Source organism: Rhodnius prolixus, unplaced genomic scaffold (assembly GCF_049639745.1).
Source record: "Rhodnius prolixus isolate KJV_2025 unplaced genomic scaffold, Rpr scaffold_3, whole genome shotgun sequence".
Taxonomy (NCBI): domain Eukaryota; kingdom Metazoa; phylum Arthropoda; class Insecta; order Hemiptera; family Reduviidae; genus Rhodnius; species Rhodnius prolixus.
In genome coordinates this window covers 53,768,738-53,793,114 of record NW_027411603.1, presented here as the reverse complement: position 1 = coordinate 53,793,114, position 24,377 = coordinate 53,768,738, and the positions used below count along the sequence as shown (strand labels likewise).

At 35.1% G+C, this 24,377-nt stretch overlaps 1 protein-coding gene across 5 annotated transcripts in view; it reads right to left on the bottom strand.

Annotated features, from left to right (window-relative positions):
• The window catches only part of LOC141453613 (protein qui-1), a 199,634-nt gene that overhangs the window by 9,869 nt on the left and 165,388 nt on the right, over positions 1-24,377 (bottom strand). For 3 of the 5 annotated variants that reach the window (XM_074127038.1, XM_074127040.1, XM_074127039.1), the window contains exons 6-21: positions 10,847-10,974; positions 5,600-5,735; positions 5,313-5,472; positions 4,845-5,227; positions 4,489-4,745; positions 3,853-4,077; positions 3,570-3,764; positions 3,392-3,502; positions 2,481-2,714; positions 2,232-2,357; positions 1,609-1,740; positions 1,209-1,332; positions 937-1,124; positions 646-848; positions 343-520; positions 89-253 (exon numbers count right to left, since the gene is read on the bottom strand). In XM_074127038.1, the coding sequence (XP_073983139.1) occupies positions 89-253; positions 343-520; positions 646-848; positions 937-1,124; positions 1,209-1,332; positions 1,609-1,740; positions 2,232-2,357; positions 2,481-2,714; positions 3,392-3,502; positions 3,570-3,764; positions 3,853-4,077; positions 4,489-4,745; positions 4,845-5,227; positions 5,313-5,472; positions 5,600-5,735; positions 10,847-10,974 (2,945 nt within the window). Of the gene's footprint in view, positions 1-88; positions 254-342; positions 521-645; positions 849-936; positions 1,125-1,208; positions 1,333-1,608; positions 1,741-2,231; positions 2,358-2,480; positions 2,715-3,391; positions 3,503-3,569; positions 3,765-3,852; positions 4,078-4,488; positions 4,746-4,844; positions 5,228-5,312; positions 5,473-5,599; positions 5,776-6,572; positions 7,173-10,846; positions 10,975-24,377 lie in introns of those variants that run through there. The other 2 variants (XM_074127042.1, XM_074127041.1) reach the window with 2 other exon arrangements.

Genomic DNA, 24,377 nt, shown 5'->3' with positions numbered 1-24,377 from the left:
AACGAATCTTCAGAAGATCAATTGACTTTGTAAGAATATCTGGGTAAATTTAGTCCACGCGGCAGATACTCGATCAAATGTTACTGACCTGTTACTCCAATAAGTCCATCACGAGAGATGTCACAGCAAGTTACAGGAGCCGTATGCAGCCTCTGCGATTGATTTTGAGATTTCCCAGTGGTGACAGCAAGCGTATCGTCTACTCCAACTCCGTCTTCTTTACGGAAACTCCAAAATGTTATTCTATTTCCGCCTATTTTATGAAACAAAACAATCTTTAATTAAATATTTAAAACTTTTGTTTTTTGGGGGGAAAACAGATGATTTTCCAGCAGTACACACCAGCAGTGATTAAAAAGTCATCATTATTGGTAACTTTAACACCGGTTACTTGGGCGTTATGACTGGTGGCTATGGTTCTGACCAGACATCCGCTGTGCATGTCGAACACGTATACTCTTCCGTCCACTCCTCCTGCCACCGCCCTCTGATTGTCACCAGCTAATGTAATGGACACTACCTGTGCATTAAAGAGAATAATTTCGGTCATTTTATGTGCCATGATCTTCTGTTTGAAACAAACAGGTCCCTAAATTTTAAAATGAACTATAAATCAAAAAGTACATCAAACTGTTGGACAACTACCTTAGCTTTGTGACCTCGGAGGGTATGTATTTCGGTGCCCGTTGCCAAGGTGTGTAGGTACAATTGATTGTCTTCGCACGCTACTAACAGGAAAACTGAATCTTCCGTAATGGACAACATCGTCACCGGAGAAACTATGGTGATTGTATTCAACAGAGTGAACGTTTCTAATTCCCAAAGGCACACAGATTTATCTGATGATCCTGTCAAAATATTCAATCATATCTTTTGTTGGTCTATGAATTAAACTAAAACTAAATTAAAAAATAAACTTAAAAACTTAAAAATAACCTGAAATTAATATATCTCCTTGGGAGGTAACATTCACCGCAGTCACTGGTCCTCTATGATGATCAATTTTGATGACAACCTCGCCAGTTAACAGCGATGAGACTATTATTCTGGAATCTTCACCTCCACTCACAATGAGAGAATTGTTCAAAGCAGGCGTCACACACAATACAGGAGCTATGTGTTCACTAGAAATGTTTAAAAGTTTTAAATTATACATTTTAAAGTGAAATTCTAAGCACTTAAACATTGTACACATATGTATTATTTACTATAGTCTCAATTTAAGCTCGAACGTTTTTAGATCCCAAACAATTATAGACGTATCTTCAGAACCAGTCAATAGATACTGAGATTGTTTGGTGATTGCTAGACAAAGTACTTGCCCACTGTGACCTGAAACATAGAAAGATAGTTGTTCCAATCAGAAAATGAAGTCTATAAACAGTTCTATTAAGAGTCAATTCAATCTCAATTATTCATATCCAACGTTTAAATCATAAAGCTTTGCTAATTAATCAACAAAATCTTCAGATTCTTTTCCTATTCTTCTCTGTTATTTTTCGGTTTATTCAATTATTCTTATTCACTTTAAAATTAATAATAACATTTCAAGAATAAATTCTTTATTAGCTTAATTAGCAACTGAGATGAATTAAAATTTCACAGTACCTTTAAAAGTATGGATTAATGAATTGGACATAACATGCCAGATTTGTGGGTCTCCAGACTGTGGCACGATGACAATATGTTGAGCTGAAGGGGTCGGTTCGATAAGTCTGACTCCATTTGGACATACCACACCTGGACGTAATTATAAATAAGTAAATAAATGTAAAAAAGAATCTAAAATAAATAGCTAATAAGGGAAATTGTTAAATAAAAGAAACATTTCATATAATCAGATTTACTATCAGGCTTTACTATTGTTGGCTATACTTTCACCAAACAGGGAAATCGTCTAAATAATTTACTTGAAAGAGTTCTTGACGAAAATCGATACAGATTTCAAATATTTAGTTTGGCAGCTACAGAATAAAGGATTTAATAAGTCACCGTCGAATTGTTAAGATGTTCAAGCTAACTCTGAACTGGATAAAATATTCTTGAGAGTAGCCAAAGGTGTTATTACTCCTGAAGAAATATTATAGAATAGCATTGATCTAGACTCTTCCAAACAGAAGAAATGTTGCACATCTTTGACTTGACATTAAAACTTTTGGTAGGGTAATATCCCAGATCAATTCTATATTGGACGATTAGATCAACAAAGTATTTTTATTTGTGCATGTTACTTTTAATTTGTAGCGGAAGTGGTGGCTGTAACCAGCTGTTTAGCGGAACTAGTAGAGGATCGGTGAATCCGTCACACCAAGCCATTGCTGACATTATCATTCGGCTCATTAATTCGCCGCTAGTATCTGCAACAAAATGTTCAGAAACTAGTAATTATTTTTACGAGTTTATTTCTGGAACATACGACATAAATTTAGAGAAAATTTGGTTAACAGTACCAAATGCTATAAATAAAAACACATAATTACCAGCCACTGGCCTCAGCCAACAGATAACCTGAGCTCCGAGCTGCAAGGTTTCCTTGGTAAGCACATCACTCGACTTCCGAACAGTATAATACACTAATTCTATATCTCGGTCCAGCAAATAACATCGGACATGTTCCAAAATCGAGCGTAGATAACTTACTGATATAGTCCTTACGGCAGCCAGCATGAAGTCGAAATTACAGAATGTTAGTTGCTTTAATTTTGCACTATCTCCTGCAACACAAATTTCAAGTTCATTCATTTACAATTATTAATACTGTATGTGTTAATACCAATAATTTTTGGGCCTAATTTTGAGCCAATTAATAGTTTACACTTATTCGTTACGTATAATTAGAAATCTATAAACTATCAGGTGCGAGAAAATATTTAGATCTAATAAAGTTTAGTTATAGAGTTTATCCAAACAGAGTTTTCTAGAAATATCCATTTTGAGACACATTCTGCTAGTAGTACAAACCTAAAGCTTGTATATAAAACCGGTAGAATGTGCAAGCGTCGCATTTTTTCTAAATACCGAGTTACTTCGTGAAATTTAATGTTTTAACGATTTAGATTAATTTGGTTTGATACTATATACATTTACATATCAAGAAAATAAAGCTAAAATTAATGTATTTAAAAAAGTGAAGTACTCTGAGGTCTCGATACAACCTCTTAGCGTCGTTGGTTTGGAAGGTGTAATGAAAGTTCTGTTATAATGTAAATCAGGAGAAAGTTTTATTTTCTCCTGGAATTTCTAGAGGGACACTAAAAAACTGGATGAGTACGGAAGGTAGTTCAAAATGACAATAAGTCACTGGTTCATTTGTGAATCTCTTTCCTTATATGGCAAATTATTTTGTAACTATTCATTTTATTTGAACGATTTTGGATTAAAACCTCAGTACCTGACTTCAGTAAATGAATCCAAGACTCTTCCACATGCCTCAAACTGTATGTTACATCATTGGTCGGTAGATGTGATTGAAACGGAGTTTGTTTTTCTTCATCCACAGAATCTAAGAAGAGAATTTATTAAAACTAAGAAGTATTAATTACAATTCTACTAGTATGATCATTCTGTACCAGATTCCTCTTCTTGCTGTTCATCCTGGTTGTTGAACTCGCTGAAGAAGAGATTAGCGATTTCTCCATGAATAGCTCTGGTGGTGTCCTGTACATTAAGATATCTCTTCCTGGCCACTTTACTGTTCAGTTCATATTTCCAACAGAGCAAAATCCTGCCGCTCATGAATTTTTCCAAAACTAAAGATCTGGAGACTAGAAGGAGGTAATAAATTAAAAATAAAAACAAAATGAATCAACTTATTTACAATTTTTGTGCAGACAAAGCAACTGAAATACCCACCCATTCTTCTTCTAGCCGTACAAAATGTGGCAAAATTAAAATAACCATCTTTCAGTAGAAGTTGTTCAACATCACTGGAGGTGGGCATGAGTAATTCTAAAAGTTCTACTTCGCTTAAACCAAATTCAGTGGCTGTAAGAAAAGCTAGAAGGCGAGTCATTGCCTCAATTCCAAATTCACTTTCTAATAAATCTAGTTCTTCTTCGAAGGACTTTTCCAAGTCAACTGAAAAAAAAACAAAACCTTTTTTCGAAATAACGTATTAATTGGGTTCTTAGAGCATTCCAAGGAGACTAGTATTTGCCTCCGCATAAAAGAACTTGAAGTGACTGTTAGGCGCAGTTCAACAGTCATAGATACTCAGAATTGTCCTAATGTTTGTTTTGTTTTGTTAATCTAGATAAACTCGGTATGACGTTCTTGCTCAACAGATCATAGAGGGCGTTTTCATGGGTTAAATTTGTAAGAATGAAATTTAAACTAAACGCTAACTTTTAAAATTGTTACATTTCAGTCTCATATCTTTTTGAAAATGTATTATATTTACTTCAGTTTATATAATACAATATTACATTGTAGTTTTTAAGCTGTAAAACTTGAGGAATAAGAAAATATGAGTTCATAATTAATAGTCACCTGATGCAGATTTCAATTCAATTAGACACTCTTGAGATTTGAATCTTTCGCGTTGTACTGGTGTCAGTTTAAGTACATCCGGCGAAAGGGCAGTAGTGACCACAATATGTACATTTTTGGGTAGATTAATTGGCAACCAAGATAGTGCTGCCACAATGTCTGAATCTAGAGGATTCAGCCTGTGTAGATCGTCAATAAGGATTACTAGGGTTTTGTCAGCCGATTCTTCTTCAAATTTACGCAGCATTGTCTGAAACCTAAACGAACAGTTTGAAGAATATATAATGTGTTGTAAGATATGTTTTGTTTACTTTACTCTAGATAAACATTTAACTAGAGAACAAAATGCAGCTGACCAATTATTGACATAAAGTGGATCGAATGATGCATCCTTCGGGATACAAGGTCCGGACGGTTGTAGCAGTAGAGATATATGTTCACAGATGATCCTAATTAGTTCTAAGTTGTAGGAAGAGCGCGGCGTTACTCCAGCAAATCTGAGTACCCTTAACAGTTGTTTACCGAACCAGACTTCAGATTGGCTGAATATGGAGGTGAGCAGGCTGGTCTTACCAGAACCATGGCCACCCAACAAAATGATTGGTCCATGTCTCGATGTGGAGGACAGCATCACGGATTTTATGTGCTCAATGGTAGTAGAATATTCGTCGCTTTCTGTTTTTGAATCCAAAATTTGACGACATAGGGCTAAGTGAATTAAGGCTTCTTTAAAAACTTCCTGTAATAAGATTAGCAAATATCAAGATAATATTTTTGAAACTAAAGGCAAAATTATTCTTTTTTAATTAGATTTCTATCATTACCTGAATACTCTTATTCCTGGCATTGATTTCTGGATTCCCTTCTATACTCTTGTTGATCATATCCTGAAGTTTGGTATTCACGGTCTCTTGGAATATTGTGAGGTACGTGTCATGTTCCGACTCGTCGGGATCTATTTTACCATCATTTAACCAGGTAGTTCTAGAAATCAATAGTAAAATTTTAACTTAAACGTTTGAGGTTAACAAAAGACAAAGCCAACGAATACAAAAAATAAGTCTAGACAAAGCTGAGAAGATAAAACTCGTTAGGAATGTGTATTACTTACGATAATTTGACAAGATTTTCTGACGGAAGTCTCTTTATTACTTGGTCCTTCAGTCTCTGGACTAACTCTGGTTTGGCTGGGGTTGGTCCGCCTTCAAAATCTCTAATCACTCCAAACATGTGTTGGGGACTCAACTCTGTTCGACATTCATCGGCCAGTTAATGGAACATGATACACTATTTACAAGATAAACTCACAAACTCATTATCCAAACAATGTGCTCTATTTAAAATGCATAAAATGAATTTTTTCTCTCTTGAAAAGTATCGATTGGATAAATATATATTATAAATTAAATAAGAAATATCCTCCTTCCAATCATTTGAGTGTTCCTAAAATTATCCAGTCAACTACAATTAGTACAGTAAGTTTTCCAAAGAGTAGATTATTAACTCATATCAAGATTCCATTATGAACTCTCGTAAATATCTCAATCTAGCAGTCGTTTAATCTACTCGACATTACCGGAAAAATTATTAGCATTAATGGTATCTCAGTTAAGAATCCATAAATGTTGTTAACATTGGCTAGGACCAAAAAACACTTTCTTTTAACAGTTGGGAATTTGAAAAGTTGGACGTCGAACAGTGTTGGTTATACTTTTATGACAAAATTTATTGGTGATATTTGTAACAAAGACCTCAAGTACTTCATTAGAATGTATTTATAACTATTTATTATTATACAATTTTCTTCAAAAAAAATTTAAGCTATTTAGGGATTCTATTTACTGATAATAAACTCCCAAGTAAAACCTCTTCATTGTAACCAAATCCAGAGGGGATTCGACTTACTCGTATATAATTAAGATAAGCCTAATCACGACTATTACAAAATGATTTTAATAAAAAGGAGGACCAATAAATATTTAAAACTGGATATCCTAAAAACTCCCGAGATAACTGATTTTAAAGAATTAGAGAAAGGAGACAGTTTGAAAGTGACAAGAAGATAACAACTGGGAATTACTTACCTCATGAATACAAATAAGATAATTCTGTCTTTTTTACTGTTCCAAAAGAAAAGTGTAAATGGAACATAAAATCATTCTCTAATTTTCTATTCAGGATTAAGCCATCACGGGCGTGTAAAACTGGCTAAATCTCCTCCATCAATCACTGCTTGTTTTACAGCCTTGAATCTTATTAACGTGGAATTATATCAGATTTAGAAACAATCTATTCCGACTAGTAGCGCACTCAGACCTTGTTGCGTAGGGAGTTTTGAGAAGTAAGTGCATTACTTTTTCGCTTTAAAACTATTCATTTCACACGTCACAATCACTTTTTCAATCAGATTGTTCCTGAGAACATGTTTTCAAAATAATATAGGCAATCATTTAAGCTATATAAAAGAATCCACTCATTTCTAGTGACTAATTTTTTAACTGGTGAGGGTCAGTAAACTTTTTAGCACAAATCCTAATTATTTAAGAAATTTTAATCACATAAATGGCGGCAAGTGATAGCCGTGTGTGTATTCACAGCTGATTTGCTTTAGTCGGTATTGCAGCTCCTCTAGTAGATTTGCTTGGTAACTATTAGCACGTATTTTAATAATAGAAGCCATACGTTAGCCGAGCGGTTAGAAGTGAGGCTCGTAATGCTAAGATGTATTGTGATAATTATCGGAGTATCGATTGGGCTGTCATAAATCATCTTAGCCGGTTACACTATCTGCCAATTGTGAGCGCCACCATTCAATTCACAAGTAACAAATGGTATTTCAACTTTCATAATAACGTTGAACCCATTTTCAAAACAAACTTCAGAAACCTATTCTGTGAAGTCGCGTTTCTTCTGATTTGTTTGCTTACTATTCTATTAACGATAGAATTAGATTTAGATTGATGTGGCACTTTAGAGGGTGCTTAAAGTTGTGCTTTCATGAGAACCCTGAAAATCCGATTTTCGAGCGAAAAAGTTTTAAATAAAATTAACTTTATTAAAATTTTAGGTGTTTAAATTCTATCGAAGGTTAAAGAAAGTGTTTGGAGCAAATTTCAAGAAAATATAATAGAACTGGAAAATCGCTACAGTAAAAAAACACACCTCTTGTTGACAAATTTGGGTCAAAACAATTATTATCTAAAGCGGCAATAGAACCAAAACGGAATGTCAGGTCTAAAGTTCCTGCAACTTTTTTTCGAAAAATTCTGTTACACTATAAATCCTGCGAGAAACATTTTATTCGGTAGGTCCATAAAGAGTGAATTCCCGGTAGTAACAGAATTTAGAACCTTCGTCATGATCCCTGAACTTGCAAGTTCCAGGTCTAAGAAAGAGTAAAAGTGGTAATATTCATCTCTGAAAATTAGCTATAGCTATACTGCAACTCCCCAAAATTCTTTGGGAAAATAGAAAATTTCATCACTTCTGGATCTTCAAATCTTCCACCGACTCCATTAGAAGTTCGATTTTCCCATATTCCTTAAAAGTTTATTATTAAATTATTTAAATAGGGAATTTAATGGTGAAATGTTGGTGTATAAAATACGGCAGTAAGATTATAGAAGCATGGAGGTGGACTAAATTGCGATTAGAACAGTAATTAGAATAATAATAAAGGCGGTAGCTATTTTATTAATGCATATTTTTTTCAGTAACATGCTCATGGTGTCATCATTTGTTCGGTGTGGGTAATGCGGCTAATTACATCACGAGAGAAACACAGATTAGTCGCACAAATGGGTAAGGTGTTGCCGAGAGTGATATGTCGGTGGGCCACATGTGTGTAACCTGGCCGACTATGTGGGCTATGCAAAGCAGCCAGAGCAGGGGCTGCCTCTAGAACAGATGTGCTGCCCTCTACCTTCGCCATATTAAACCATGACATTGCATACATTATGCAACCGTCTGGAATGGCGCTAGTGTTCCCGTATTGTGCATATTGAACGAGTAAACAATTCGTGCATACAATATGATAACGGTTTACCTGTTTAGGTTCATAAAAAGCCTTAGAATATTAATAATAAACAATGTTTACAGACATGGTTAGTGTATCTTTGTAAAATTACTTAAGCGGTTCGGTGTCTATAAAGGTTTATATGAAATCTCTTCTTAGAATGAAGCTTTTTTCCTGAAGTGCCGTTTCAGTAAACTGTGTTTCAGGGTACAGATACTGTGTAATGAGTATCATATATGTTGACCAAAATCTCATTTAGAGGAATATCAGTCACCAGAAATGCAAATATTTTTTACTATCCAGAATTAAGGTCAGAGACTCTTCAAAAGGTTTCAGGTGAACTTGGGATATTCTCAGATTAAGGCTGTTGGACACACTTTTGCTACCTCCCACTAGTAAGAGCAAGTATCGCAATCGAGTCAAATTGAATTTTCCATGGATATTCTTATTTTTGAAATATTCTGACCCCGAACTCACTGCCCCTGGCTTAAAACACTTCATTCGTTTTAAGGCGATCTTAAAGCGGAGAGTGAGAAAGAAAACAGGTCTTTGACTTTCTTACCGCTCTTTTTTAGGAAGTACGAACCAATATTGTAAATGGAATAGACGTCTCTAGCATCAAAGAGTTGGCTAAGCCCTACTTGTGACAACTTCCCCCCTCTACAGACCGTATTATAGACTTACACGCCAACACCAACATGGACTATGTAGAACATTACGAGTACATCAAGTACCTCGCTACTGGTTTCTTCAGTAAGTGTGAATCAAGTCACAACCACCTATGCAGGCAAATAGGGAACTATAGTTTGGACACGGTGCACAGGCACAGGAGAGTTAAGGACTCCCTGAATTGAAATCTCTCTTATAAGCTGTGGGTTTTTCATTGATTTTCCCCTTGGTATAGAACATAATTTATAATAAATTTTTTGTAAGAAACTATGGCTGGAGGTTATAGCACTCAACTGGCACTCCACTCTGTATATATGTAAGTATTTTATATATGAAATAAAAATTTTTATCTATCACAAAAAAAAGAGTTGGCTAAGCCCTGTGTTTCTAGTGGTCAAAGTGCCCTAAAACTACAAGAAAATGAATAAGAGACAAATAATATCAGCCAACATTTACTCGCAATCTGATAAAACAAAAAACATTACTGGAATTATAGGCGCCACGGTAGCCGTGCGGTTAGAGGCGAGACCTGTAAAGCTAATATTTATTGTTGGTTTAGTGGGTTCGATTCCCCCGGTCTAGGTCTTGGATTTTATTTAATGGTTAATGTGAGAACTATATAGTAAAGTATGTTAGCTAGTCGCCTCCGTCCACGACACCTAATTGGTAGTTGGACGTAAAGCCTGCTTGAAAAAATAGGCAATACTTTACTGGAATTATAACGTAATAACTCACGGTGTTGATTACTCCTCTCCCCAAATTACGACAAATGTAATAAATAATACGAGTTCCAGCCACCAATTAAAGGTAAGAAACCGTACAGCTGTTAAAATTAATTTCATCGCTGAGTAAACAGGAAGTACATAGAAGGCATCAAACACGCTTTATTCAATGAATTAACAAAATTATTATTATTATTTTTTTTTTTTGCGCATCAACAGCTGAGGTCATTAGCGCCCGGAGCTTTTTCCAGTGCACTACCGGCCTCCGGACAGTGTTCTCTCGTTACAGACAACACTGTCCATCACCGGACAGTGAGCTGTAAGAAGCTCCTAGGAAGAGAAAATCTAAGGGTCAGCTGCTGGATTCGAACCCGGGACTTCCGCGTGGGAGTCCAATATGCTAACCTCATAGCTAATCCCTTCCCTACAAAATTATTGATTTACACTTAATAAAATTAAAGCAGACATTATTTTGTAATATTTCTCTGGCTTTTAAATCTTCAATCATCTACAGAAAAACATTTTTCAAATATATTCTATCGTTGTAACTTATACCTTCATATAGTATACACTCTATATTTAGGTATTTCAGTCTGATTTCACTCTGAACTGGAAAAGTTATTCAAGCGGACTGAAGAGATTGAAGTTATGGAGGCGACAAATCATATAGGACAGTATAGTGGAGCGATGTTTATTTACATAAACTGAGATATATGTTAGTGGATCATATAGGTTCGTGATTGTGCATACTATCTACAGTAGCTGGGAGAATACTGTTTATTAAATATTTCTTGGAAGGAAATAAAGGGCTAAAGTTTCAATTAATCAATGTCTTCTACTTTATTCGATTTTTGAACTTCACATTTCCGATGGAATTCAAGAGATTGACTTTTTTAGCAAAAATCTTTTGAGAATAATAATAATAATAATAAAATAAAAGAGATTGAGTTACCTGCGGCTGTAGCGAACTGATGCTCTATAGCAGACCTGGTCAACTGAGGATGTGTAGATCCTCCTTCTGAGATCAGATCTTCAGCTGCTGACTTCGCCACCTTCAAGGCAACTTCCAGTTCCTCCTCACTGTACAGATGGTTCATTGTAAATGGTTTTGCTAAGAATTTTCATAAAAATATTATAGCCAGAGATTAGCTCATTGAGTTGGACACTATACACAGATATCCAGCTTGCTGGCTTTAGGTTTTCTCTTCTTCGGAACCTGTACACATCTTTGTAAGACAGTAGGGTAGTCTGCAACGGCAGAACATCATCAGTATTTTTGTAGTATACTGTTAGGCGCCACGGTAGCCGAGCGGTTAGTGGCGAGACCCGCAATGCTAAGATGTATTGTTGGTTTAGTGGGTTCAATTCCCTTAGTTCAAGCCTTGGATTTTATTTAATGGTTAATATGAGAAATTTATAGTAAAGTATGTTAGGCGGTTATAGGCTAGACCCGCAATGCTAAGATGTATTGCTGGTTTAGTGGGTTCGATACCCCCGGTCTAGGCCTTGGATTTTATTTAATGGTTAATTTGAGAAATTTATAGTAAAGTATGTTAGGCGGTTATAGGCTAGACCCGCAATGTAAGATGTATTGCTGGTTTAGTGGGTTCGATACCCCCGGTCTAGGCCTTGGATTTTATTTAATGGTTAATTTGAGAAATTTATAGTAAAGTATGTTAGGCGGTTATAAGCTAGACCCGCAAAGCTAAGATGTATTGTTGGTTTAGTGGGTTCGATTCCCCCGGTCTAGGCCTTGGATTTTATTTAATGGTTAATATGAGAAATTTACAGTAAAGTATGTTTGCTAGTCGCCTCCGTCCACGACACCTAATTTGGTAGTTGGACGTAAAGCCCGCCTGAAATACAAGGTATTACTTTACTTTTTTTTACTGAGTCGGCTATTGAGTGATGTGTTTCATCATACCACCAACTCTTCACGCTGGGCGCATCTTCTAATGAAAAAAACGCATTTCTGCCAAGCAAACGATAGGAAATTCAGAGTTTTCCCCTACCCTGACCCAGTCCTCTCGGAACTGAATATTATTTCTAAACTTTTCATTTATTTTCAGATAAATCTATAAAAAAAGTTCATCAAAGTAAAAACCAAGTCGAATTTTTTTTTTTATCATCGAAAAAGAGTCGATCGTCCTGTAATACAAAAAAAAAAAACTAAAACAAAAACAGGATTTTTAATAAATAAACTTCCAGAACATAATCCCAGAGATTTAATTAATCCCATTTCCAAGAGGAATGGGTAAACAGCGTGTTCGATTGATGGGGAAAATGAATGGAGATTTCCGCACAGGATTATATTTTATTTATCAATTATTGAGTTAAATTTATTCTTTAGGGTTTTTTTTCCATTTAATCCAAAGAAGATTAAAAGAGATTTCACTTTGACACCTTTTAATTACATCTCTTTATTTCATTTTATGAGGAAAATGTTAGAGAAGATCTCTTCCGAAAGGAACGGTGTCCAACAATGGAGGGGATGATTCGGTGGAGTTCCTGTTTGCATTTTCCAAGGCAGGCATTCTCAACCTTTTTCTTTTGCCGCGGCACACTTTTAACAATTTGGCGCTACACTAACAATAAGATAAGTTTAAAACTATTTTACTTATCCTATAATACACTGTGTAAAATAGTTTATGTTTATTTTCAATATAAAATAAAATAATGTGTAACATAGAACAAAAACATTATTACAAGTTAATAATGAGAAATTTGAGCTTGATGTTTTTTTTGATAATTACAGTTTATATTTGGTCGTATAATTGATAATGCTACTCTCATATCGTCTTCTACATTTAATAGATAATTTTTATTGTACGTATGCATTTCTAAAATTTGGCGGCACACTTCAAAACTGGTTGAGAATCATTGCTCTAAGGCAGTGGTTCTTAATCTTTTCAAAGACGCGGAACACAATTATGTATATATTTTCCTCGCGGAACACTAACATTGAAAAATTTGAAATTCGGTACTTAGCAAGAACTTAAAATTAATGAATAATAAAAAATCGAATATAATTTTCAGAAAAGATATATGTATTAATTGAAATTAAAAAGAAAATGAACGACTCGTTCAGACTCGTTCATTGAAATGAACGATTTTGCCCATCACTAATTCACTTCCACTGGAAAAATGCTGTAAAAGGCTGTGACTTAAAGAGATCGGCCAGCTTTGGTAGTGGAAAATTCAAATTTATAAAAAAAGAGGAACGATTTTTTGTTTTCGTATCTTTCTTAAGTTTCTAATTTTCAATACATTTAAAATTGAAATTTCGCGGAACACTTGGACCATATTCGCGGAACACCGGTTAAGAACCGGTCTAAGGGATATTTACGGAGAAAAGCCATTTCCGGAAATATGACACGACCACAACACGTTTTTTTTTATCTATAGTAATTAAATATTCTTAATTAATGAGATACAGCGGTGAACAGATAAAGAGACAAACTATAAAATTAGAAATTATTTATAGTTCAGCAATAAATGAGTTGACATAAATAGTGGCATTGTCAGAAGAAATTGCTGCGAATGGGTTTGTGTGTGTGTCTGTGGAGGGGGGGAGTGATTATACCTCCACCCTCTCGGAACTTAGTTAACAATATCTTGTTAAAGTTGTGGCGAGGGGCGGGCCAGCCATAGTCTATCTTCCCTACTAACGAGCATCTCCACAATAAAGTTGAGCCGACAAGTCTCAACTGGACTCGATTGAAATGGCTCACAATCACTTAGTCTAATCTGATTCCACTGATTGCACGCCAATTACCTTTACTTGTAATAAAACTGTAGGACAAGTGCCCTAATTGTGGATATTTTCCGCTTGAGAGAACAGTAATTATTGTGTGACTAATCCTATATCATATAATGCTATACATTTAGAGACAGCACAGCTGTATATTTCATAACCACACTTCTAAATATGCAAAATAAAAGTTCTATAGGATTTCTTTAAACAGTGCTCCATTTCTAATTCTAGTTGAAACTTATCCATTTAAGTGATAGATCTAATCTATCCTCTGTAAAAATTGATTCAAGTAGATTTCTAGATAACCGTAACAAAATCGTTTAATTGAATGATTAAAGAAATATATAAACAATAGTTGAGTTGGCTGTGGTAATAAAGCGAAGTATTTAAGTAGAACTTTGTGATTTTCTACCAAAAGTCTTTCTCTTTTCAATCTCGTTTCTCCATTCAGTTACGTGATTAGGATAGAATTACAAGAGCTAGTAGAGGGTCATGTTTATATTCTGTAATTGAAATTTGGGCCGATGAGACGGACGATCATTGGGCACTTAGTAAAGGGCAACCCCTTAACCCTAAGTGTGGGGATGACTAAGGCAATGTTCCGGGGAACTCCCTTTTGAATTGAAGAAGTAATTACTTAGGAACAATAGACGCAAGTAAACAAGCCGATCCCAATAAGTCACTCGTTTGCAAGGCAAATGGCCCACCTACGTCTTCGCCCAGATCAAGCCAAATTCTCATGCAGATCTAATTTCTCCTTGAGCCTATTCTTGTAGGGCATGATAGACTCAGTAAAAATCTCTAAGGGCCGTTCCAAAAAGAAGTGACGCCCCGCGCAGATGTAATAGGAAAATTCAGGATGCCATAGAAAAGGGAGACGTTAAATATAGAAATCACCTTTTTTCGGACTCACGTGATCTGTAATTATGATTTTAGTATGAATATTTATCTTTAGCTGTTAAGGAAAGTGAAAATTATCCTTAGAGAATCGCAGTACTGGATTGGAAGCTTTCACTCCAGAATCATGTGTTTAAATAAGGGAGAAAAACGTCGTGTGCATTTGCCACATGAGCTGAGTATACAAAGTGAAAATTAAATTAAATGCAAATAAAAATTATATAACAGAGGCAGTGGATAAACATGTATGTAACTGTCTTAATTTTACTGAAAACAGTTTGGCTCAATCTGTTCCTTTCCGTTCCGAGATTTGAAACTGCTACGCCCCAATTAGGTCAAGGGTAACTGGAATGTTGTTAGGAGGATGATAGTGGTTTCCGTTCTACTAGCGAAGATCTGCTCTAAGTGATAATTCCCAATTCGCAATGTTGGGGAGAAATGAAGATACTGTGGAAGATGAGATAGTTCGAGGAGGGCCAGGGATGCTGTGTGGTACTTGAGATTGGAATGGAGGAGATGCAGAGAGAGAGAATCATGGCCTTCATTATTATATAGTTCACGTCTCACATAGAAAGCAACCCAACACAACCAATGGAATTACAAGTTGAATCAAATTTTAGTTGGCCCACTATTATCTGGAGTACAATTCGCATGTCTTTAAGCTGTCTAAAGCACATACACGTGTCTATTCAATTGCTTTCATCACAGACTTTACAAATAATAAGGAGACATTGATAACTTTCAAGTTGTAAACAAAGCTTGGCTATACGGCTAACTTTGCTAAATCTCCATGTTCTATGTTGGCAACACTTCCGTCTCTAGTCACTGTATTAATGGTGTAAAAGGCACTTGATTACTTCCGTCCAATGTCATAGCATTCTCAACAACTTAATTTTGCCTAGAATACGTTTCTACTGAACAATGAAATATCTGCAATTTAAAGTACAGTCAATATTTTTAATCTTGTTTTTAACCGTGCAATCGTCTCAATTGTTTGGTACCAAGATTTCATCTGAATAATTCTAGCTGAGAGATGTACCTTTTATGCTGATATTGTACAAGATACAAAATGTTAGAACCGTAGTACTGGAACGGCACTTTACATGGCGAGCAAATCTGCTCTACTCATGAAGATTCCCCGCTCTTGGCAAAATGTTTCAAATAAAAGTAAAAGCACACAACCGGAAGGAAATTGTTGAAAACTCCCCCTCCCAAAATTAACAGGAAGTAGAGCTTTCGATCGAACATTTTTTTTTTTAAATTAGAAATTTACTTAATTCTTTCCTATGAATACAAATGATGAGTCCCTTACATTAGACTGACTTTAGAGAGAAGCTCAACCAGACCTCCTCTGCTCCGGAAGTGTCCAGCTTAAAATTGATTTCTTTAGGCATAGCCTACAAATAAGAAAATATCGATCTAAAGATGTGTAGTTATTTTTTTATTATTATTATTATTATTTTAATGTTTAAGGCGCGTCAACATCTAAGGTTACTGGCGCCCGGAGCTTTTTTCAGTGCATTGCCAGCCTCCGGACAGTGTTCTCTCGTTACAGACAACACTGTCCATCACCGGGACAGTGAGCTGTAAGAAGCTTCTAATCTAAGGGTCAGCAGTTGGATTCGAACCCGGGACCTCCGCGTGGGAGTCCAGTACGCTAACCGCATAGCTAATCCCTTCCTGGATGTGTACTTATTAAATCCAGTTAAAAGAAAATTAGAGTCGTTTAAGAGAAAATCTAAAATGGACCCCCTCCCCCGGCGAAGAGGAAAATTCCTGATTGGGGGAGTTTTATTGAAATGGAAATCTAAATTTGAGCCGCCTGAGATTGGTCGTTTTTGAACCAGAGTGTTCATACACACTATAATCTCCTTAATCCACTCCAATCTGGCTTTCGTCCTTCTTATTCCACTCATTCTGCACTTTTGAAAATTACCCATGACTTGCAGACGGCTATTGACAACCAAAAACTTACCATCCTTATACTCCTAGACTTCTCCAAAGCCTTTGATACCGTTGACCATCATATCCTGCTATCTAAACTACAATCCCTCTCTTTTTCCAATAGCACCCTCCGTTGGTTCCAATCCTTCCTGTCTAATCGTTCCCAATTCGTTGTCACTCCCGATAGTAATCCTTCTTCACTTCTTCCTTTGTCACGCGGTGTACCTCAAGGTTCTTCCCTATCTCCCACCCTCTTCTCAATTTACATCAATGACCTTCCTCTTTCCATCTCTCATTCCCAGTATCACCTCTATGCTGATGATTTTCAGATTTACATATCCTTTTCCCCGTCGGATTTGTTTGAAGCTGTATTTAAACTTCAAGAAGACCTCAATAACATCTCAGCATGGGCCACGAACAATAAGCTTACCCTGAATGTAGAAAAGACCAAAGCTATAGTTATTGGCTCCAACCCACTCCTTAAATCATTGGCTCCTCTTCCTAATCTTTTCCTTTACAATACCCCAATAAAATATTGTTCCTCTGTGAAAAACCTTGGTATCACTTTCGATCAAAACCTATCCTGGAAAAACCATGTTTCCCAAATCTCTCGTCATTCCATCCATATCCTTAAGCAGTTTAATAGTTCCCGTCACCTTTTTCCAATTAAGACCCGGCAACTCCTAGTTTCCTCTCTTATATTCCCCCATTTCGACTATGGTTGTTTAGTGTATGGCGGTCTATCTGGTGATATTGAAGCTAAGCTTAAGCGCCTCATGAACTGCTTCATAAGATTTATTTTCAGCATTTCCAGAGACTCTCGCATTTCGCACTGCTACGATGAGTTGAAGTGGCTTTTTCCTGTCTATCGCCGCCAATATTTTTTGGCTTCTTTCCTTTTTCAAGTCATCCAGTCTCAAAGGCCTTCCTATATTTTTCAACTCCTTAAGTTTAAATCCTCCATCCATTCCCGTAACACTAGATCTCGCTCATCTGATCTTTATATTCCCTCTCACCATACCTCATCCTTTGACAAGTCCTTCCTCATACGTGCTACCTCTCTCTGGAACTCCTTGCCTTCATCTGTCCGCCATGCTCCTACCCTATCTTTAAATCCCGTCTATTCAGTTATCTCCTTTCTATTCAGCTTCCTCCGAAATTCTAATTGTTTTAATTTATTTCCTTAATTTCTGCTGTTATTTTTATTTTCACTTTTGTAAATACTTATTTATTTATTTAATTTCTGTATAATCACAGGCCAAACTGTTAAGGCCTCTATTTGTTCCTGTATTTATTCTTAGGGGACAATTGTCCCAGAATAATAAATTTCTTTTCTATTTCTATTTCTATAACCCAAAGTCCTCTGCCTAAAAACTATATTTTTGGACCAAGGGATTTTGGGATTGTTTCTTCAATAATAACAACGCCCAATTGCAAATGATCATCGAATTACTCTGAAAACGGCTTTTAAAGGTTTCGTTTTGGGATTTCTTTTATCTCTCTCTTGGAATAAATTGTAATATGCAAATGGATCAAAGTGATTGTCCAGGGAGACCGACAAACAATGTGGAGATTTGTTCAACTTTTCTTTCAGTCCCAGTGTTTAACTCGGCGATTCATCTAGAATGAACTGTATCGACCAAAAGAGAACTTAAAATCGTTATCAATGTGGCTGCTACTCTGTTTTCAGCTCCTAATTTCACTTGTCTCTGAAAAAAAAATGAAGAAATTGTGCAAAGATATTGGGCCATTACTTTATTTTACTATTTCGTTTACTTAATGTACTTACGAAATTTGTAAAATAAGAATTTTATCCAATTATTTTAGCACAACTCAGTGGGTCATCCATGATGAATGTCAAAACGGAAATGCCGCCATAATCCGGAAGTAGCCATGCATGCCAACGGTCTATTGTAACCTTCTTTAGTATTGCAGAAGTACGTACATAAACATGATCCATGAAAGCGGCAATATCGTGCTTCTTGTACCTTCTTGTCTTTGTTGATCGATCTTCTTCATTTGCGCATGCGTGCCCTTTTTCCCGCGCCCGCACTAGTAAGCCTATGTATGCGCTTTTTTTTTTTTTTCTCGCTCTCTCTCGTAGATTTCTAACTTTTCCCCGACATTCACCAGAAGAACATTCACCACCTACACTGATAGAAAAAACAACAGGGTAAACAAAGTTTCCCGGAGTAGTGGCTGAAAGTTTACCGATTCCTAATCAAGTAGTTTCTCCAAAGCTAAATCTTGCTGTCAAACTTCATGCTTAAACGAATATTAGTCACCACACTTTAATTTTATTGCGCTTATACAAAGTAATGCTGCACGAGAATCGAGACAAATCTCGGTCTCGTCTCGGTTTTTCAAATATTAATTTTCAGCTACAAAATTATAAAATTGTGTTCTTTATTAATAAATAATCATTACGGGTATTGAAGATACGATTTTATTATATATCTTCAATAATACTTCTATTTATCTATCTATCTAATCTATTTGACTTCGAATTACATAATTTTTACATAAATTCACTAAATTTCACTATTCATTAATATGAATAGATAACTGTAATTGAAAAGTAGTGGAAGGAGGGGGGGGATTAGAGAGACAAAAGGGCATTAAAAGCAGAAATTGGGAGAGCAGACTGGAAAAGTAGAATTATGATAAACTAATATTAAAGGTTGGGAAGGGTGGGGGACGCCACCAACACTCAGAATACTGACGGAGATTGGATCTATCCAATATGATCATATAATTTTAAATGATTCAGCTGTACAAAAACACTCATAATGTGGTCTAGACCATACAAAATATATATTAAAAAGACTTAAAATTTGGTACCTTACGAGACATACAATTACAATTAGCACGTGCTTGGCTTCTTATTACAATTTATGTTCCCTCGCTATTACAACATTAATTCACTTCTTGACACAATAGACATAGACTTCGCGAAGTTAATGGCCATTAAATATTTATAATAAAGTCTTAAGGAGACACACGAGAGGGGACCTACACCGGTGTAGCAGGACGACATCTTGATCATGGCTGGACTTGGCGGCAAAGTCAACTGACATAGGAACACTGACAACAATTCCTTTGAAAAGCCCCAAGGGCGACTGGCTCGAGCTCCCAGGCACACGCTGGAGCCCCCCTCTCCGTTGTCTTCTCCAGTGCTGCCAACCGGACAATGCTGTGCCAAAAGATAAATTCTAGGCCGGGAGGCCGCACATTCCTTCGAGGATCGAACAGTAATAATAATAGATAATAGATTACTGTAACGTAACCTTAACAAAAACTTACAGTTTAAAATGTTAAGTATAAGGGTTGATTAAACGCCAAAAGGTACACAAATCAGCGAGTACCCAACATTTCATTGATACTTCATTAATATTTAAGTAATTCTACTGCATTAATTTTCATTAATAAGTTATTTTTTAGAATTTATTAGATGTCACAGACCCTTATGCTGGCCATTTTCGTCTACAAAATATATGTTCAAGTAGCACTGTAGATTGACTGTAATATCTAGTTATTTATAATAATCAAACTATTAATTACAGGTTAAAAAGAAAAACGTTATAAAAAATAAAATAAAAATATGAGGCTAAAAAATTCAAAACCTTGTTTAAAAAAATGCTTACACCAACATACATAAATGATTTTGTTTATTTTATTTATTTATTTTTATTTCATAAATAAAAATCGTCGGTTTAAGTTCATTCTTCGATTAAAGTAATTGTTATTTTATGAAGTAGTCAAACGTTTATAATAATAGGTAATAATTATCTGGCTTTATCGCAAAAAATATAGTTTTCTTCAATTACATTCTCAATCTAGATGTTCTTCCCACAATGTTGTATGTATGTAATATAAAATAAATAAGATATGCATATTTTTAGGACAGCTAATTATTCCAGTATTTAACTATAAGTAAAATTAGGGGGACTAAATTAAATTACAATAGAGAAATGAATAATTATTGTTTAATAATCTACTTGTTATTAACTGTGTGTTAATTGTGCTCACGAATATTTCGGTAAGACGAATTCAAGACAGTAGCCTACTCTAACTTTATCTTTACTTTATCATGCATGTACGTATATGTTGATTTATCATAATTATAACAAAAAAATAATATAAATGAAGTGGCCAGCATAAGGGTCTGTGATATCTAATAAATTCTAAAAAATAACTTATTAATGAAAATTAATGCGGTAAAATTACTTAAATATTAATGAAGTATCAATGAAATGTTGGGTACTCGCTGATTTGTGTACCTTTTGGCGTTTAATCAACCCTTATACTTAACATTTTAAACTGTAAGTTTTTGTTAAGGAGATTTTTGTACCTTTTGGATAGATTTTCCTTTTTGTCTATTTTACAAAGTTACATATCTGCTTTACAGATTTTTTTAAAATTTGGAATAAGCAATTCTATCATTATAACCTGATAAGGTGTTAACTACCACTGGAGAGATCTTTTTAAAGAATGATTGTAGTTGCGGCTCCCAAACCATCCTCAATAACAATTTTTTCGAGAAAGCGTTTTGAATAACATAGAAAGGTATTTGTACGTAAATAGCAAAATTAAACTGCGATTTCAGTACTTCCTTTTAAGAGGAGTAAGAAAAATAAACTACGATTGCAGTACTTCTCCCTAAAAGGCAAAGAGGCAAAGATTTTTTAATCGAACAATTCATTGATTTAAATCGGTTCACTCATTGATAATTTAAACGATTGCAGTACTTCCTCTTAGTAGGAGCAAGAGAATCAGCAACGTAGAGGAGCTATAACCACTTATTCGAGCTGAATTTTATCAAAATCGGACTAAGCGTTATAGAAATATTGGTAATAATAGTTTTAGAAAGGGCCTTATTTGGGTGGGGCAAACTCCCCTCCTTATGAGGCACGGTGCCGAGACTTTTAAAGTGCAAATCTGTATAAAATTTCGATTCGAATGACACTTCATTCATAAAAATCGGTTCACGTGTCGATAATTTGAAACGATTGCTATACTTCCCCTTAACAAGTGTAAGAGCTGATCGCCGCATTAATGTTACGTAGGGGAGCCCTAACTCTATCATCCTACCAAATTTTATCAAAATCGGGCCAAGATTTACAGAGTAATTAGTAATAATAATTTTGGAGGGGGCCTTACATAAAGGGGGCTAACTCCTCTCCCATTCGATGTACAGCGTCGGGACCCCCAAAAGGCACATCTACATAAAATACTGAATCGAATGACACCTCATTCATGAAAATCGGTTCACGCGTTTAGGCGCTACGTTGTTTACAAAAAAGGTAACAACAAGAACAACAACAACAACAACAACAACAAGAAGAACAAGAACAAGAACATTTTTTGAAAAAGCCGTTTTTGCTCATTTTCGGCAACTTATTTCTCGAAACCTATTAGATCTGGGTGGTTGCAAAAAAATTACAGTTATGAAGGAGGGTTTGGAGTAAGATTTAAAGAAAATTTGGGAATTTTATCTTTTATAGAAAAAGAGAAAAAAATTGTCAAATTTGGGTGTTTTTCAACGTTACGCTTTTTCGTGCAGTTTTTGATGGTCAACCCTTATACAACTGTCCTACCGGACAGTTTTAATCGGTACAGTTAACGATTGTACACTGGCACTTACTTCATTGAGTATTCAACTTACTTCATTATGTGCTTCAACCGTCCAGGAGGATTTCCTGATAATGTGGTATGTTGAGATACTAGAAGATTAGGGATGTGAGATAATTAAAGTTTGGAATTCAATGTAACGGAATCTTGCAGCTTCTGAAATATAGGGAACAAGTAAATCTCGGTGGGTGCAAGGTAGTGTTGGATACAATGTAAGGAGCATTAGCGATTCGACGGAGTGTTTTTCGATTGGAAGGATTGGATTCTTGTAGATATTGGAAGCTTTGGCAAGTATCTTAAATGAATTAAAATACTTTTTATAAATAGATAAAATACATACGCAATAATTAATATAATAAAATTTAAAAAAAAATATTTAGTAACAGAAAGACACTTTGTAATTGATCAAAAATTAACTGTGACTAAGTATTATTGAAAGTGGAGGAAAAAACCTTGTGAATTGTAGTGGGAGGATGAAAGAGATTCAGCAATCCAATCGATTGGCGTAGATTTGAAAGTGATTGTAAATATTTGATAAGAAATGTGTGGGTATGTGATCCTGATTAATCTGTGCCACTGTGCCACAGTATCATGCTGGCGTTTGCTACTTGGCGTGTGTTTGCATTGCACAAATTGCAAACTATTTGCACAAACACTTCTCATAACAATCTTTATCGTATTCGTTTCTATTTCCTTTTACTTTTCTAGTAAGAGAAGATTTTTCGATCTTTGAGTTTGAAGGGAAATATCTGTGTGAAGGCCACAAGATCTCTAAGAGTGGTACACTAACAAATCGATGTGTTTATTCGATTTTTTAATTGATGAACATTTTGGAGAAAATCTACAAATTGGAAGTGCCATAATGAAAGTATTGCTTATTCCGGATGTTGAGAAAATCAGTAAACTAAATATGCAGCTTTGCAGAATAGACTTTTCAAAAGTTTGGAATTTTCTGGAATACGGCATTATCGATTATTCTAAAAGTTAGAACGGTAATTAAAGAAATTTCTTCCGTTGGAAAATATGTAACAAAAAATAATTGGATTTATGTTTCTGGGGAGGCTGTGATATTGAAGTCAAATGTTTTTGTGAGTGGTCGTCCAGAATCTTGAGGCACTAATAAAAACTTTGTAACCCCTATTCCCGGCGTAAATCAGCCTAATTGTTCTCGATATTCTAATATTTATTGAACGTTAGATACATTTAAAGTTGTTCAAATCAAAGAAACAAAAAGAAAAATCATCTATCTAAAAGGTACAAAAAATCTTCTCAACAAAAACTTACACTTTAAAAAGTTAAGTATAAGGGTTGATTAAACGATAAAAGGTACAGAAATCAGCAAGTACCCTTCATTCATATTTCAGCTTGTAATTTCAGCCAGAAAACGTTGGAGAAAGCTGGTGTTTTATTCAAATTTTATAACAATATCATTTAAATAATTTTACTGCATTAAATATTCATTAATACCGTTTAGAATTTATTAGATGTCACAAACCCTTGCGCTGGACATTTTCATACACAAAATATTTGTTCAGTAAAGAGTAACACCCATTCAATTTCCATTGATTGTAATAGGAGGTATCAAACTGATAATCATTAAATCTTAAAAATCGTTAAATAACGGCCCTAGGCAAATAAGCATGCAAAAGGGCGGGGAACAATAGGTGAAACATGACCCACAATTTTCTTTTACCTACTTCAAAAGAAAATGAACATTACACCCAATTTCCTGTTCACCCTTTCATTGTAGGTATAGGAAACAAGGCATTAAACACGAAAAATCTTTTATTTTTCGTATTTTTATTGAGAAATTTTTTTTATTGCATAATTTGATTCTTCATTAAATACCTACGGAGGGAAAATTAGTAAAATAAATTAAACTTTTATTTTTCATAAAAATAATTAATGATAAAGAATTGGCCATTCACAGTGAAGAATGGAAGTGTGTAAAGTAGGTTGGTTGCAGAGCCAATCAGAAACGAGAACAGTTTACTCAACCACGCCCACTTTGCATGCACATCACACCACGCCCCTCTTTGGCTCGTAATAAAATGGAAGATTTGTACTTTTCATTTTTCTGCTTTCTATTACTGTTGACAAACGAAAGTAATAGCTAATTTTATTTAAATTAGGAATTGTTTGCTACAATAGAATTCGAGAGCACAAATAACACAGTTAATAACAAATAAATAACTACTTGTAATAATAATTCATTTCTAAATGATAATTTAATATAGTCCCTTTAATAGAGTACTTG